Below are 16,437 nucleotides of genomic sequence, written 5' to 3'. Positions count from 1 at the left end.
CTACGTGGGTGGGTTACCTGTGGGCACTATCTACAGAGGGGCTATATGTAGGGCACTGTCTACTGGGGTGGGCTATATGTGGGACACTATATACAGGGAGAGCTATATGTGAGGCACTATCTACAGAGGTGGGCTATATGTGGAGCACTATAGGGGAAGCTATATGTAGGGCAGCTCGGTGGTTAACACTATTGACTTTCAGCTCTGGAGTCCATATGTGGGCACTATCTACAGGGGCTCTACGGGGTCACGTTCTATGGGACACAGTGTATGGTACTATTATAATCAGGGACACAGTGTATGGCGCTATTACAGTTAGACGTGCAGTGTATGGCGCTATTCTATTTAGAGGTGTTGAGAATTTTATCTTCGTTTATAGGTGCAGAAATGTTTTAAAAGTGAGAAGCTGAAGACATCTGAGCGGAAAACTGCAGAAAAGGGTCGTGGCTGGGAGAAGTCATCATAGAGGTCTGGACCGGATGGAGAAGAAAAGAAAAAAGAACTAGAATCTAAGACGTCACTGGTGAGTCACTTAAGGTAAATGTTTATTCTGCTACTAATCAGTAATGTAGTCACTGTATGATCTGCAGCAAGTTGATGGGTGGTTTGATTTTGATATGATTTTTTTGGCACTATATACAAGGGGGGGAGCAGGGTGTGCACTTTATACAAGGGAGGAGCAGGGTGGCACTATATACAAGGGGGAAGCAGGGAGGCACTATATACTAGGGGGGCTGTGTGGCACTATACACAAGGGGGAGCTGTGTGGCACTGTACACAATGGGGAGCCGTGTGGCACAATATACAAGTGGCTGTGTGGTACTATCTACTAAGGGGGGGGGGGCTGTGTGGCACTATCAGGGGGGCTGAGTGGCACTATATACAAGGGAGGGGGCTGTGTGGTGCTATATACAGGGGGCTTTATGGTGATATCTACGGGGGGCTGTATGGCACTATCTACAAGGGGGAGGTGGGGGGCACTATCAACAAGTGGGGGTTGACACTGTCTACAGGGGGCTGTATAGCACGGTCTGCAGGGGGGCCATATGGCACATTCTACAGGGGGCACTATCTATAAGGGGGCTGCATGTGGCACCTTGGGTGGGGGGCCAGTCAAAAGTTTGCTATGGGGCCCAGTCTTTCCTAGTTACGCCCCTGAACAGGACGTTGTGTACGTGTTGAGACTGTTCATGAACAACCCTCTTTTGACCTTTTCTAAGAAAACACTTGTCATATACCTCGGCATCATCTATAAATGTTTGAATAACTAGTCTCCAGGACTTTAACACAGTGAAAACAAGTTTGTTTGCTTTTTTTACACATTCATTCCATATGTATCTAAAGTTCTGCTTGAAAATCCAGTATTACCAGTTGGTGAAGAGATCAGATCAGCAGTACACTAGAGTGTATTCATAAGTGACTCAGCTAGTTGTCACCTAATAGAAACTTTACCTGACATGAATCAATGTACAGTATGTGATGCTTAGAACAGGTACGATGAGCAGATTGTTGGTCACTAGATATTGTTTTGTATCAATTGCTGTATTCAGCTCAGGTAGGTACAAAATGTTTGTAAGCTTACTTACATTGTATTTTCATTCATAGCATATACCTGGATGATAAGTATTTTGTTTGTATCTTTGTCAGTCAGCTACAAAACTATTACTCCTAGTGTACAGCACATGTTTGAGGAATGCAATATTAAATTAAATCTGAGTAGTGTGTGTACACATGAAGTTATTAGGTAAATAAAAAGCATAAAAACGTAGTTACCCAATGTGTAATATTTTACACTTATTTACCTCTTTCAGGGGTTAAGAGAGGACAAGAGTCTGAAATAATTAAGATAAGTCTTTTTGGCACTTATACGCTCGAGAATAGATCACTCAGGCTCATTGCATTGTAAGAAGAAAATTATTTGCTTTTTTGGTAACCATAAGTTTATAGGCTATAGACACGTTTGACATGGAAAATATAATATTTTTATATAGGGTAGCGGTAGCGGAGTAAAAAAACAAACAGTTGCACTAAGCTTCAGGCTGCAATCTGCGTGTTCAGACCCCCTGACATGCAGTTTGCAACCTGCTCCTAGTTTTAGACTTGGCTTATGTGGGCAAGCCCTCCCAGTATTACATGCCGGATGTGAGGTCTGTGAATGCAGGATACTACTGCCATTACTAATTGTCATACATATGCACAGCTTCATTCCTGTACTGCTGTCTCCTTCTACAGCCCATGAGGGAAAACGTCTCCATTGTCTGAACAGACACTGATGCTGAGTAGAGTGTGGTTCTTCCCCCCACCCTCCCCATGAAGCTTGTCTTCTCCAATGTCTTATCTCCTTTCTCTCTAAACTAATTGCTTGTGTGATTTCCCCCTCTCTCCCCCTGTGCTTTCCTCCCTATGTTCAGTTTGTGTGATCTTCCCTCCCTGCACACTTGAATGCTTTTCTCCCTTTCCACACTCTGATCTGCCACTCTCGAACAGTCAGAGAAGGTAGGGGGAAAGCAAAGAGAGCAGATGACGTCAGCCCCCAAAACTAGCAGTTTGCGATTAATGCTAGAATTTGCAGGACAAGCATCTAGGTGAAGTAGTTAGGCCCCATGCACACGAACGTATTTTTTACTGTCCGTAAATACTGGCGTAAATACGGGTCCTTGGTCACACGTATTCGATTCGTATTGCACCAGTATTTACGGACCCGTGCCCGTAAATACGGGTCCGGTGTCACCAGTATTCCACCCACGTTTTCGCTACAAAATTGCACTGCACTCATCGGCAAGCCCTTCTCTCTATCAGTGCAGGATAGAGAGAAGGGGCAGCCCATTCCGAGGTAAAAGTAAAAGAAATTCATACTTACCTGGCCGTTGCCTTGGTGACGTGTCCCTCTCTTGACATCCAGCCCGACCTCCCTGGATGACGCGGCAGTCCATGTGACCGCTGCAGCCTGTGATTAGCTGCAACGGTCACATGCACTGAAACATCATCCCAGGAGGCTGGACTGGAGGAAGAAGTAGGGAGTTCTGGGTAAGTATGAACTTCTATTTTTTTTACACGTTGATTTATATTGTGATCGGAAGTCACTGTCCAGGGTGCTGAAAGAGTTACTGCCGATCAGTTAACTCTTTCAGCACCCTGGACAGTGACTATCCATTGACGTTGCCTAGCAACGCTCCCGTAATTACGGGTGCACACACGTAGTCACCCGTAATTACGGGAGCCCCATAGACTTCTATGGGCCTGCCCGTGCTGTAATTACGGCATAATATAGGACATGTTCTATATTTTTCAACGGCCCGGGCACCTTCCCGTAAGCATACGGGGAGGTACCCGTGGCCAATAGAAGTCTATGGGCCCGTAATTACGGGCCGTAATTACGGCCCATGATTACGGGCGTTTCTACAGCAGCAAAATGGTAGGAAACTTTTAATAAATACTGTTTAGAAAGTTTCAGTGCAAACGTGTCCATAGCTTTTAAATAATTATTTCTGCTGTCTGTTCAGTAAAATGTAAGGCGAGTTACAAGTCTGAGTTATTTTTGCTTTTATTTTTGTCATTGTGACATCTGACATTCCATCTATAAAGCGGAGTGCTTTCCTGCCAAGATCATTGTTAATAGTACAAAACCCGTGTGTACCTGCTATTCTGCCAAGTCTGCACCAAGACATTGAGGCAGATTTATTATTACTGTCTAAAATTTAGACAGCTTAGAAGTAGACTAGAATGCAAAAATGTATCACAATGACTCATGCTGGATGAAATATTTGGTGCATCTTTAGACACATTTGTCTATATTTATGCCACTTCTTGTTTGGCTTACTCTAGACCTTTTTAACTTTTTTTTTATTTGCCAAAAATGTGTCACTTTTTAAACTACACCGCTTTTGGTAGGCCACTTGTCTTGTCGAGTGAGGCAAAAAACAGTGTGTAATACAGTTGAAGGGCAACATGTGCACCAGAATTCTGCCACGATTTGAGAGAGAATTCTGGCACATTTTGCCCTGAAAAAAATCTATAGACAAATAAAACTAAATAAAAGAATGGTGTTAAAAGGCAAGGCAGAAGAATTAAAGAGGTTGTCTCATTACAGGCAACCACTTTAATCTGAAAGCCGCCACGGCAATCAGCTGATCATCACTGGCTCCTGAGACCACCAGCAAACAGCTGATATTCTTTTCTTCTTCTGTTCCATGTAATATACTTGATATATGGACATGGCTGAGCACCACCTTATATAGGGTTGTCTATAGATGATTTTTTATGGCCGAGCAATTGAACAATGGCCGTTCTAGATCTTTAAGTTTGGATTGAAATTAAATAGGGAGGACACTACTGTTTGTACTAGTTATAAGGGCTTTCCAGGTTATAAGAGGAAAATGGAAACCATTGTGTATACGTACGGAGTTATCTAAGTTTGGGGCTTATGTGTATGGCTGACAGCAATTTGCACTTCCTATTCATGGTTCATGTTAAATACATTTTGTTATATCAATAAACACACCTGCCTATTAATCTGTTATTTATATATTATTAAAGCCTGAATCATTTATGGACATTCAGTATGAACAATGGGCTGTTTTTATAGGCAACTCCATCTGTGCTTTACTGGGGCAGACAGTAATCCTTGAAAGCTTTTTGTAAAGTTAAGCCTTTGTTCAGCCCCAATGAGCTATATTATAAGCAAATGTTGGTATTTACCATGGGAAACTAAATGCAGATTTTCCTGCTATTTTTCTTGCTGCTGTAACAGCAGTACTCTAGCATCGAATGATTTCCAATATCAGACTTTTATGAAATGTTGTACCATAAATGTTAGAATAGTTGGAGTTTAACACTAGGTACACCCAAGTATCATGCGAACATGTGGATCTGTATATGACCCTGGTCCAAAGTTTTCACAATATTTGCTGATAATGCACGGTTGAGCAGTGCGCCCAGGAGGAAGAGCAGATCTTTGTAGCAGCTATAGTTATAGCAGGGGATTAGAATAGTTTCTATGGAAAGTGGTTATCTAGCGTCAGCAACATCCTCAACTGTATGTATGATCCTTACAAACATGGATTGAAAATGAAAATGTTTCCTGTCTACCTTTTACTTTTTGTAAATATTATGTGGACACTCTTGCGATTTTAATGATTGGTCCCAGATGCAGTATCATAAGTAATGAGGCCAAATTGCCTACGTTCTGTAGTAAGATCCAGTCTGTGTCCAAGGAACAGTGAGTTGAAATAACTTAAAATATGTCATAACTTAGCATTAAACATTCATGGCAAAGCTAGCCATGATCTTGCATGATATCGCTATCCATTCATACCATGTATTTGTTTTCTCCATTTTTAGTGTAAGGGCATGGTACATTGTGAAGAAAGAACGTTCCTTTAAGCAGAAACTGTCCTTTTGAGAATGCCGAGCAACTTGTTGAAACTGAGCTCTTCAAGTATGGAATCAGAGCTCCATAACCACAGTGACTTCGAGAGAAGTGGAAGTTTTGATAGTCAAAGCAGCCAACGTTCAAGGACTAGAAGCTCTAACTTCGTAAGTACATTAAATAAACTTTCTCTAAGTATAGTACAGAATGGTCCAGAGTAATAACTATCTTTTAGGCCTCATGCCCACTTCGGTTATTTACTTCAGTGTGCTATCCGTTTTTTTACGGATAGCACACTGACACATTCATTTCTATGGGGCCATACACACTTCCATTATTTTAACGGAACTGTGTGGCCGTTCCGAAAAAAATAGGACAGGTCCTAGTCCTGTCCGTTTATGATGGAACAGTCTCGGCCTTTTCATTCATTTGGTCTGTTGAAACAACTGACTGCACACGGAAGCCATCCGTGTGCGGTACTTGTTTCACGGATCCGTCATTAGCGGCCGTACGATGGCCAACGAATGTGTGCATGAGGCCTTAGGATTACACTTTTCAGCTGCTACCAAGTGACTACCATGAGCTTAACAGGGTTTTCCAGTTTTAGATAAATAGAGCATATATATAAGAATTGTGCAACTTCTCATTATACTATATTAATTGTACACAAATTTCAAGATCTATGTTTGATGTCCGTGAATGGAAACATTTCTATTTACAATGAGTTTTCCGGATACCTGTTCTGAACTTGTGTTGTACACACAGGTGTATGGCTTTGTGAAGTACGTGCACACTTTCTTTTGTAATAAGTCTTGTAGCTATGTCAGCAGGGCACATAATTCTGGCTAAGTATACTTTTTTTGTTGAGTTGCAATTTGTGCGGCGGAATCGTAGCTTTTTCAACGCAAAAATCATAACATCTGCTAAGGTGTTGCAGGTTTTAACTCCCCATTGAATTCAATGGGGAAAACCTACAACAAAAAAGCAGCAACTACACAAATAAAATTGACATGCTGCAGATTAAAAAACTCACCGCAGGTCAATTTCTGAAAGTTTTTTCCGCTCATCATTTACACAGCATGTGGATGAGATTTATTCAAATCTCATCCACTTTGCTGCTACTGTATTATGCTGTGGATTTTCCGCAACGAAATCCGTTGCAGAAAATCCGCAGTATTTATGCTATGTGTGAACTTACCCTAATAGTCAGCTTAATGTAAGTGCCAAGTCGAGGTTGCCATACGCTTTAGATAGCTTGTTCGGCGGGCAGCTGTTCCTCCCGACTCCCTCATACACATGTACACTTGCTGAGTGTGCATGTGTTTTCATTGTAAGCGATTTTTTAAATCTAACATGCCTAATCCTTCTTACCCCTGCCGTCAGACGAAAGTCAGGACACGCCGATACACTTTAGATTGTGGCCCAGTCCCGTTGAAATTGGTGGCTACGGACGACTTTTGTCTAATGCATATGGCACCTTTAAAGATTTACTTTACTTGTGAAAACCATAACATACGGTACGGGGGCAGCTCTCTTTTATTTGTGCAGTATCCTACTTTAATTGTTTGAAATCCAGCAGTAATGTTCTTCTGTACTCAATACTACTCTCAAATCTGCATACAAAATAACTGTTCAAGGATCTTGTAAGAACTAATGTAATTTCAGAGAAAAAATATTTGTAACCTAAAGAAAAAACCGTAGAAGACCTTTTGTGGCTTACAGCTGGCCATGCACATTACTTTAATGTGGCAAGGAACGAGCAAGCAATGATCATTTGTTTGCAGATACTAGCTTTATGTTTTTGTGTTCGTCACGTATAAATCTGCTCTAGATCAGCAGTGGTCTAGTTAAACAGGTGGTCTTTATTTCACTAAATACGTGTCTGTTGGCCACAATAAATTCATAAGGACATAACTGTGTATTTATGTATATATTTGTAATTTCTTATCAGAATTGTATAAAACAATGATTGCATTTTCTTCACTCTCTGTTCAATAATAATATTGCCAAATAAGCTACAAAATACTCCTTAATGATCTGTAATGGTGTAAATGAAATAATCCTCTTAGATCCCCATGATTAGCTCATGAACCACACGCACTGTCACATAGCTATGCCTAGAAGGATGTGACAAAAAAAAGCTAAATGAATGTTACATAGAGGTAAAGTAGTATTTGTCACATAATAGTCAAATAGTACTCCAGGCTAGGGGCTGCCTGCATCCTACATGCTGACAAATGTGCTTACTGTCAGCATGTTGTCATGAATTCTTCACATGAGTTTCTAAGATACATGGAAAGTGCAAGCTTTCAAACACAAAGTAAGACAGTGAAGGGGGATTATTAGTGCATTGTTGTAAATGGGATTCTTAGTAAAGCGCTGAAAATCTCTTTGTGAACTCAATGCTAGTTAATACCCTAACAAGCTGTCACATGCTCAGACTGCTCTGTAATTTCTATTAGACGTTTTAAAATCTATCTATCTATCTTATATCACAGCGTCTTACTATACTGCTGCCAGAGGGCAAAATATCTAAATATCATTCTACAGTTAAAATATCCCAAGGACAATACAATAAGTATCTGACTTGTGACTCTAGGCTAGGAGATGTATGATTACAAAGAGTGTTATACTCTAACCAAGATCACCCTATTTTATTCCTCTGCTAATCCGGCCTGAAGCGGACTAGCCGCCCTGACGAGGCCGATCCCACTCAGGAACCTACACAAGTGTCCCTATAGCTTTCCCTCAATGGGGAGATGTTGGATTATTGCCGAAGGGTCCCTAAAACTGGGACACATCCCTGGATGATGCCTGGTATAGGTTATTCGGATGATAAATCAGAATAGATAACAGCGATTATCAAAAGTAGTGTAGCGACAATAAATTGCATGTAGCCTAAATAACTTCAAATAGCCCAACACAATTTTCTTAGATCATCAGGGGCTAATATATATAATGTGACAGATAATACTTTTTAGCACTAAACTGATGTCCAAGCCATATTACAATTCATAAGAGCTTGCCTAAAGCCAATAAATATGTTAAAGATATAATAGTTCAATATATTTTTATTAAACATCTGTACATTCTAAAGATAACAAATATAGTACAGCGATAACAAAATGGCGCACCCCCAATGAAAAAAAAATACCAAAGCAAAGTTACAGATAACTTTCAATAATAAAGCAAGTGGACAATTTCCACAAATTCTAACAAGTAAATAACCTGTTAAAGAAAGGAAAAGGGATGTTAAAATATATTAAAATAAACACATAGATGTGTTAGAGTTCATCACGAGCAATTAATCCAGGTGAGTACATATATAACAGGCCTAACTGATAAATTATATGAAAATGGGTATATTAAAATTTACTATAAACACTTCAACATAATGAGCATATAAATAACCTGCCTGGATTGATAGAACAGTAATGCATACCAGATATAATGCTAGCAGCAGGGGTGACATAGTCAGATTCAATAGATGATCTCATACAATGCTGAAGAAAGTCTATACAGGCATTGCACTAGATAATCCTACATAATCTGATCGGCACTGTAATGTAGATTACAGCAGTGGTTTTTATTTTGAAAAACGATCATTTTTGAGCAAGTTATGAGCTAGTTAAGATTTATGCTAATGAGTTTCTCAATGGACTACTGGGCGTGTTTTTACTTTTTACCAACTGGGTGTTGTACAGAGAAGTGTATGAGGCTGACTAATCAGTGACCAATCAGTGATCAATCAGCCTCATACACTTCTCATTGTTCCAGCCCAGCATGATCCACAGCACAGTGTGATTGTGCAGTGAAAGAAGCTGGGCTGGGACAATGAGAAGTGTAGGACACTGATTAGTCACTGATTGGTCAGCCTCATACACTCCTCTGTACAACGCCCAGTTGGTAAAAAGTAAAAACACGCCCAGTTGTCCATTGAGAAATACATTAGCATAAATCTAAACTAGCTCATAACTTGGTCAAAAATGATCGTTTTTCAAAATAAAAACCACTGCTGTTATCTACATTACAGCGCCGATCAGACTATGTAGGAGATAGGGCACTTATAGTCTGGTGACAGAGCCTCTTTAAAGGATGAAGACAATCTGATTTTAAAAAGAAGTCAGGGTAGCGACTAGCCCCTTCTCCAACCCCCGGCAATCAGCTGTTCTCGCAGGGAGAAATCACATCTAGGAATACATTTTCCCTGTAGTGAGTGGCCGCCCATGTAATGCATTATTGCCCCCTTGTCTGCTAGAGCGGGATCTGCTGTTACAGAGCAGCTCAGTGTTCTGGCACATACTGTAGCGGGCCATTACCTCTATGAAGTCTATATGCGCTAATACAGCATATGGACAGAAGTTCTTGTCATTACACAAAACCTTTTCATTTTTAACCATAGCCAAATATTAGAGGTTCATATAGATTTTGCATATATGCAGGTGAAGAACGGCATGCTTTCCTGAAAAAGGCTTTTATTTTTTAAGAGATATATTTGTTTTTTCTTTTCATGCCAGGAGTTAATTATGAAGTTCACAATTCAGCTCATAATGTTTGTGTCATTTCTGTAAATCATTTGGTAATCATTGGCTTACTCATAAGAAGATGGAAACTCATTAGTTAGTTATGTCATTGCCATTCACCTGTGCATGGAATTCAGTTGTAAGTAACCAGTGATGGCCAGATTGTGTGTACGTGATAAAACCACTGTTCCTAGCGTAACAACAAAGTCTTAAAAGGAATGTGTAACCCTAGCCACTAATTAACAAAATGCGCTACATGACTTGTATAGTGTTGTAAAACACTGTTCTCTTCCACTTGTCAAGAGCTGAGGGCCTAGATTGACCGATTACTCTACATCCGTCACAGTGCCCTTGGCTAATTTATTATCATAACCTTGAGTGTTAACAACGGTAGTACAGTGTTAAGATTTTTATTTATTTTTTTCATTCAGATAGTATACATTGGGGTGACAAATGTCGGAATTTGCGCTTAATGTTTTGCTAAAGTTATAAGCCATCCAATTGTCAGGGTTGCCAATTTCCTTTTTCTTCTATTTTTCTGAACAACTTTGCTAAAAATCATGGATGGTGAAAAAATTCAACAAAAACAGAATAAATAATTTAGATTATAAATAATATATGTCTATTGCTCAGATATTAATATGAACACATTAGCAGCATTTACTGTGACCTGTATAATGATGGTAATGACAATTACAATAACCTGTACAAGCTCCTTCAGCTTCAAAATATTCACTGGAAAAAAAATATTTGGTACTACAGTGTAGACATTGGACAAAAGTCCCTTATTTTCAAAGACTGACTGCGAATTTACAAGACTGTAGGCAACCCTGACCATTATCGTTGAGGTCTTCTAAAGCTACATTATACATAACTGGTCCAGCGTCTGTGTTTTTTGCATCTAAAAAGCAAGATGGAGAGAGAGAGAATTGTTAGTAGGGAGGACATCTGAGGTTTTACATCTAATTTTCTGGTCACATTGACTTCATTCATTTATACCTTAACCCCTTAACGACCAGGCCTATTTTGGCCTTAAAGAGGCTCTGTCACTAGATTTTCAAACCGCTATCTCCTATTGCAGCAGATCTGCGCTGCAATGTAGATAACAGTAACGTTTTTTTTTGTTTTTTTTTTAAACGAGCATTTTTGGCCAAGTTATGACCATTTTTATATTTATGCAAATGAGCCTTTCTTAAGTACAAGTGGGTGTGTTTAAAGTTATGTCCAAGTGGGCGTGTATTGTGTGTGTACATCTGGGCGTTTTTACTTGTTTTACTAGCTGGGCGTTGTGAATGGAAGTGTATGATGCTGACGAATCAGCATCATCCACTTCTCTTCGTTACCACCCAGCTTCTGGCAGTGCACAGACACACAGCGTGTCTGTTGACTCTCCTGTCGCTCCGGTGAAGAACCTGTGGGAGGAAGTCCCGTCACAGCATGATCTCGCGAGATCGTGCTGTGCAGTGAAAAAAGCTGGGCATGAATGAAGAGGAGTGTATGACACTGATTGGTCAGCGTCATACACTTTTCTTTACAACTCCCACTTGGTGAAAAGTAAAAAAAACGCCCAGTTGGGCATTTAGAACAAATTAGCATAAAACTAAAATGATCTTCTAATTAGGCTCCGTACCTTTAGTATTTATTTTTTTAGTGTTCCTGTGTCGTATGTTAATGAGCATAAAAGAGTCATATCGTCAGTCGAAAAGAGTCATATCTTCATTCCTCAAGCCATTCCGAGTTTACCCCGCCTCCTTACTTTTGATTGACCGCTCCTCGCCTCCCCCAGCACACACTAAATCCCATGCTTACGCATCGATGACCTGTTCTAATGCATGCGCACAATGGGACACCATAGCGTTGCATGCGCAGTAACTAGATTTGAGGCCCGGACGACGCAGGGATGGGTGTCGGACCATACATGGCGGGCACATGCGCGCTATCTTACCTGAGATTTTGGCATTCAGGGCAGGCGAGTTTTCAGCGGTGGGCGGGCATAAGAACAGGAGCGAGCGAGACTGATGGACTATTACCATAAAGGGCACAAATATTTGCAGACCGTTATTTACGGTCGCAGGAGGCGTTTAGGAGAGGGGAAAATGGCAATGAACTTATGACAGCAGCAGCTAGCGAGGGGTCAGTAGAGTTCAATAGGTGAAATGCTGGTGACAGGTTCCCTTTAAAGTGAATGTGTGTGTATGTTCATGAAAATGTATTGTCTAATAGGTCATAAAGATATGTCAGAAGACTGTATTAATGGAGAACTATGCACTGAGACCTACAGTGATGATAAGAATGAAGGTACTTCTGTTGGCCTCTCTTAGCTCAGGAGAAACACTTTGGGGGGAATCTATCAACTTTTCTATGCAAGTTTTCTGGTGTTGAAAAGTTGCACAAAATGTCCAATTTGCGTGGAAAATGTAGGCTTTTGGAAAACAACCATCTGCGGCCATTTGTTAGCTTGAAGTCAACGGGGAAATATAAAATGCCCTACAAACATAAAGTTTACTTCTGGTGCCTTTCTTTTTATTTTAACTTGCATTTGTTGGGTTAGTGGCGTTTTTTAAAAATTGCAGCAAGCCTGGCATTGGCGTTTTTTTGCATCATTTAGTGCCGTTTTTGTCCAATAGATTTCCATAGTTTTTGTTTTTTTTCCGTTTTGAAAAAACACAAGTATCAATGAGTGTTATATTTTTTATGCCGCTTTTGATGGCATTTTTTCAGAATATATTTTGTGTAAAAGTGGAATCTTTGCTAATCATGTGATTCAAAGAACACGTGATGCAATGTGAAAAATGGCACCTAAAAAAAGCACAGGTAGCAAAACACAGAATCTGGAAAAAAAGCCACCAAAATCCCTATAAAAAATGCATTTACCATTTTGGGCCAAAAAAAAAACCACCCAGAAAGGTCTGTGTGAAAAAGATCTTAGATCTGTTTTTCATAAACTGTTAGCCGAGCCTCCCTGGTGAGGTGTCCCTCTAATTGTTGGTAAGGCTCAACTGGGGAGACAGTTTTGCCAGAAGTGATTATAAACTACTCTGGACTTTCTATAGTTGCACTAATCTGTTTAGCAACATAATTGACGCTATTTTAATGTTCTACTTGGTTCTGGAGACAAATTTTAAGATAAATTACCTAATTTTCAAAAATATTGTCATGGACAGCGACCAATGAGAAGCTGCGTCTTAGATCCTTATGTTTGATTGATTATCATGGGAAAACCCCTTTAAGTCCATGCAATGAATGGAAAATCCCTTTTAACTTATTTGTGTTAACGTGACAATTACTATATATTTATGGAAATAAAGCTTATAAAACAGAATAAATACTAAGTTCTCTTAGGGCCTGTTTACATCAGTATCAGGCTTCCATTCATCGGTTCCGTTCGACCGTTCTGTCAGAGGAACCGATGAGCGGATAGCCAAATTAAAATGATAGCACTGTTTTCTATGGGAATGTTTGCTTCTGTTCCGTAACAATTATGTTAGGTTTGCGTTTTTTTCACAGAAACGATAGCATAGTAGACTACGCTATTGTTTCCGCAAAAAAAATGGAAACCTTACAGAACGGAAAAAAATGGAAACCAACTGCAACGGAAGCATTATTATTGAAATCAATGGTAATGCAAATTGAAACTATGGTTCCCGTTTTGCCTTCCGTTCAATGGTTCCTCTGACAGAAAGGTTGAATGGAGCTGATCAACGGAAGCCCAACGCTAATGTGAACAGGCCCTTACTTTGTGATATAGTCCCTGTTAAAACCAGCCTCATGAGATATTTTGTTTCTTAAATAATAGGTGGCTTCATGGATGTGATATGTGCACTTGACTCTATGAGCCAGATTTATTAAAACTAGTGCAAAGAAAATGTTTCGTTTTTTGCTTATAACAAACAATCAGATTGCCTCTTTCCTTTTCAAAAGGGTCTCTGAAAAATGAGAGTTGATTCTGATTGGTTGCCATTGGAAACTAATCCACTTCTCCTTTTCACAAGTTTTGATACTATGTACTTATCGTCTTTAAAAAGAAGTTTATCAAAGCAAATATGTGTATGTATAAATATTGCATTGAATGCCTTTAAGCAGTTCTTTAAAGACGTGAGAAATTGTATGTAAATGACATTAATAATTTTCTGTGAACTTTAATACATGACCTATTTTCCTTTTGTAGAGAGTATTATTCTTTGGACCACCCATTTCATATTGTATGTAAAAATCCCTGACTGAGTTGCATTATTGTGTTTTATAAGGAAGCATTCAAAAGCTGTCATTACAAGCACTGACGGTGGCCATCTTTAGTAATGCTATGCCACGACAAGAAGGTGTGGTCTTTTACCATGATCCCTCTTGCTATGATGTTTGTCCTCTTTCTTTTATTAGGATGATGAAAATCTAAGATACTTAACGAATGAAGAGAAAAATGCCCTCATGTTCTTGGAAGAAACATTAGATGCTTTTGAAAATGACCTTGAAGAACCACCACTTTCTGATAATTCAAGTCTTGGCTACTACTCCCCAAGGTCAACAGAAGAAAGTCACTCTGACACTGATGATATCATCGATCTTGTTCAGACTGAGCACAACCATGTTGGGATTTCACCAGAAGGTAAACTGTGGAATTATACGTCCTAAATTACCTTTGTATTCTTTAAAATTTTACACAAAAGTAAAATAGACAATTCATCTCTTTTTACATAAAACATTGATTGTTACCAAGATTAGGTTTAGTGAAATGTTAATATGTACCCAAGTTTCTATTAATAGCACAGAGAAAACTTTAGTTCCAAATTACTTCTCCAATCTTTTTTTGGAGACCACAGTATAAATTTGCAAGTGCTTGGTGGCTTCAAACCAGAATTTCTGTCACGTCCCTCACACTGATCCCTATAAAGTACTAAGAATTAAGTAACACATGCAATTGTCTTTTTTTCCATAGACTCTGGAATTGAACTGAGCAGTAGTAGCTGGAATTATACTCCGAAAGACTCTTGGAGCTCACAATCAACCATGATCGTAAGTTCACCTGTGACTATTCCACAGAAGGACACTGAAAAGCTTTCTCCTGACCTGCCAGCAGAACATCGGAAACTACTCGGTGCTGTTCCAACACCTGTACTTATTGCTAAAAAAATATCAGAGAAAAAAAGTGACAATAATATGTCACCCTTGTCACCTAAAGATGTGAAATCACCGGAACTGAAAAAAAGTGTGGGGACCTCACCTATCAATGAAGGACATTTTATATTTCCTGGATCACCAAATGCCAAACCCAACCGTTTTCCAAACAACATCATTATTAAACCAGTTGTAAAACAGTATAACAAAACTATCGCCAAGGCAGCTGTCAATGTACAAGAACGAAAAGCTCAAGTGCTAGCTAATTTACATTGTCCTGGATTGTTTGCGGATGAAATTGATACTAAAAATCGGCATGAACAACTGGGACGGAGGACTTCATTTCGGGATGTACCATCTGAGCAGACAAGATATGAAGCCCTGACCAAACTCGGCTTAGTTAAAGAAATCACTGTTCAAGCTGATATCCCGTCTGCTGATGTATGCAAATCTCCTGTCTCAAATGGTGAGCACTCATTCAAAATATTGCCTCCAGAAACAAACCGAAGGCTTTCAAACGAGAATGAGAGTATCAACAAAATCTTGATGAATGAACCAAGCAACTTTGTACCTTTGGGGAAAACTGTTCTTATAAAAGGTGAGTCAACATCTTTAGAAAGGAATAAACGACATAGTAGTGTACAAGTTGCACATGAGAAAGTACCGATAAATACTCATCAGGAAATCAAAAGAACTTATTCCATGCCAAGACCTACAGGTTTACGGTCTCACGGGATTACAGTGCAGTTCTCTGGACGTAACTCTTCAGAGGAATCTAGAAGAGACGCTTTGAGAAGACTTGGCCTACTGTCAGGACACTGAAATAATTCCACAACTCCAAGATTCTGTTCTAATTTACTTCTAACTGTTATGTTGTCTATATTATGTATAAGCCCAATGTTTCACAAACACAGGGAACAGAGCATTGACTTATATGTACAGTGGTTTGATGTATATATTTATGCATTTAATATTTTTTATGTCATTATATAATTATAGTACATATGAAAGTTCAGATGCTCATAAACCACCACTACAAATGGAAGATGTATTTAAGTATAAGGATTCTTCAGGATGGAAAAAAATAACTTCTCATAAATTTAAGTTTCATAAAATTGTCCAGGAAACACACTGGTTAATTGCTATTGTTATTTTAGCAGTGACTTTCAAATCCCCCTTTTTTTTTTTTTTACCTGGAAGTAATAACTACAATCTAGAAATAACAATTTTCCTATTTATTTACTTTTTTTTGCATCTCATTGTAAACTTGATAGTATCTTTAATGGTGCTTAGAGTTAAATACCTGCTAGAGAAGTTTATGCGTCTTTTTAATGTCAGAGAAATGTCCAGTAACTCAACACGTGAAATCAATAGAATCTGTTATTTTTTGAGAAAAAGATTTTAAGGCAATTTTGTGTGAATTTTTGAAGAATA

General features: G+C 39.1%; 1 protein-coding gene across 1 annotated transcript; it reads left to right on the top strand.

Annotated features, from left to right (window-relative positions):
- Positions 1–5,336: 5,336 nt before the first annotated feature.
- PROSER2 (proline and serine rich 2) lies at positions 5,337–16,173 on the top strand. The gene is made up of 3 exons (XM_075855079.1): positions 5,337–5,535; positions 14,269–14,494; positions 14,825–16,173. The coding sequence occupies exons 1-3, from the start codon at positions 5,404–5,406 to the stop codon at positions 15,823–15,825; spliced, it is 1,359 nt and encodes a 452-aa protein (XP_075711194.1). The 5' UTR covers positions 5,337–5,403; the 3' UTR covers positions 15,826–16,173.
- Positions 16,174–16,437: the final 264 nt, after the last annotated feature.

This window comes from Rhinoderma darwinii, chromosome 3 (assembly GCF_050947455.1).
Source record: "Rhinoderma darwinii isolate aRhiDar2 chromosome 3, aRhiDar2.hap1, whole genome shotgun sequence".
NCBI classification, from domain to species: domain Eukaryota; kingdom Metazoa; phylum Chordata; class Amphibia; order Anura; family Rhinodermatidae; genus Rhinoderma; species Rhinoderma darwinii.
This window is presented reverse-complemented; position numbering and strand designations above follow the sequence as displayed.

Bases quoted from the DNA above. Each gene is read 5' to 3' on its own strand.
- PROSER2 (XM_075855079.1), top strand. From the start codon at position 5,404: ATGCCGAGCAACTTGTTGAAACTGAGCTCTTCAAGTATGGAATCAGAG. The intron at 5,536-14,268 runs GTAAGTACATTA...TTCTTTTATTAG, and splicing joins GGACTAGAAGCTCTAACTTC to GATGATGAAAATCTAAGATA. The intron at 14,495-14,824 runs GTAAACTGTGGA...TTTTTTCCATAG, and splicing joins TGTTGGGATTTCACCAGAAG to ACTCTGGAATTGAACTGAGC.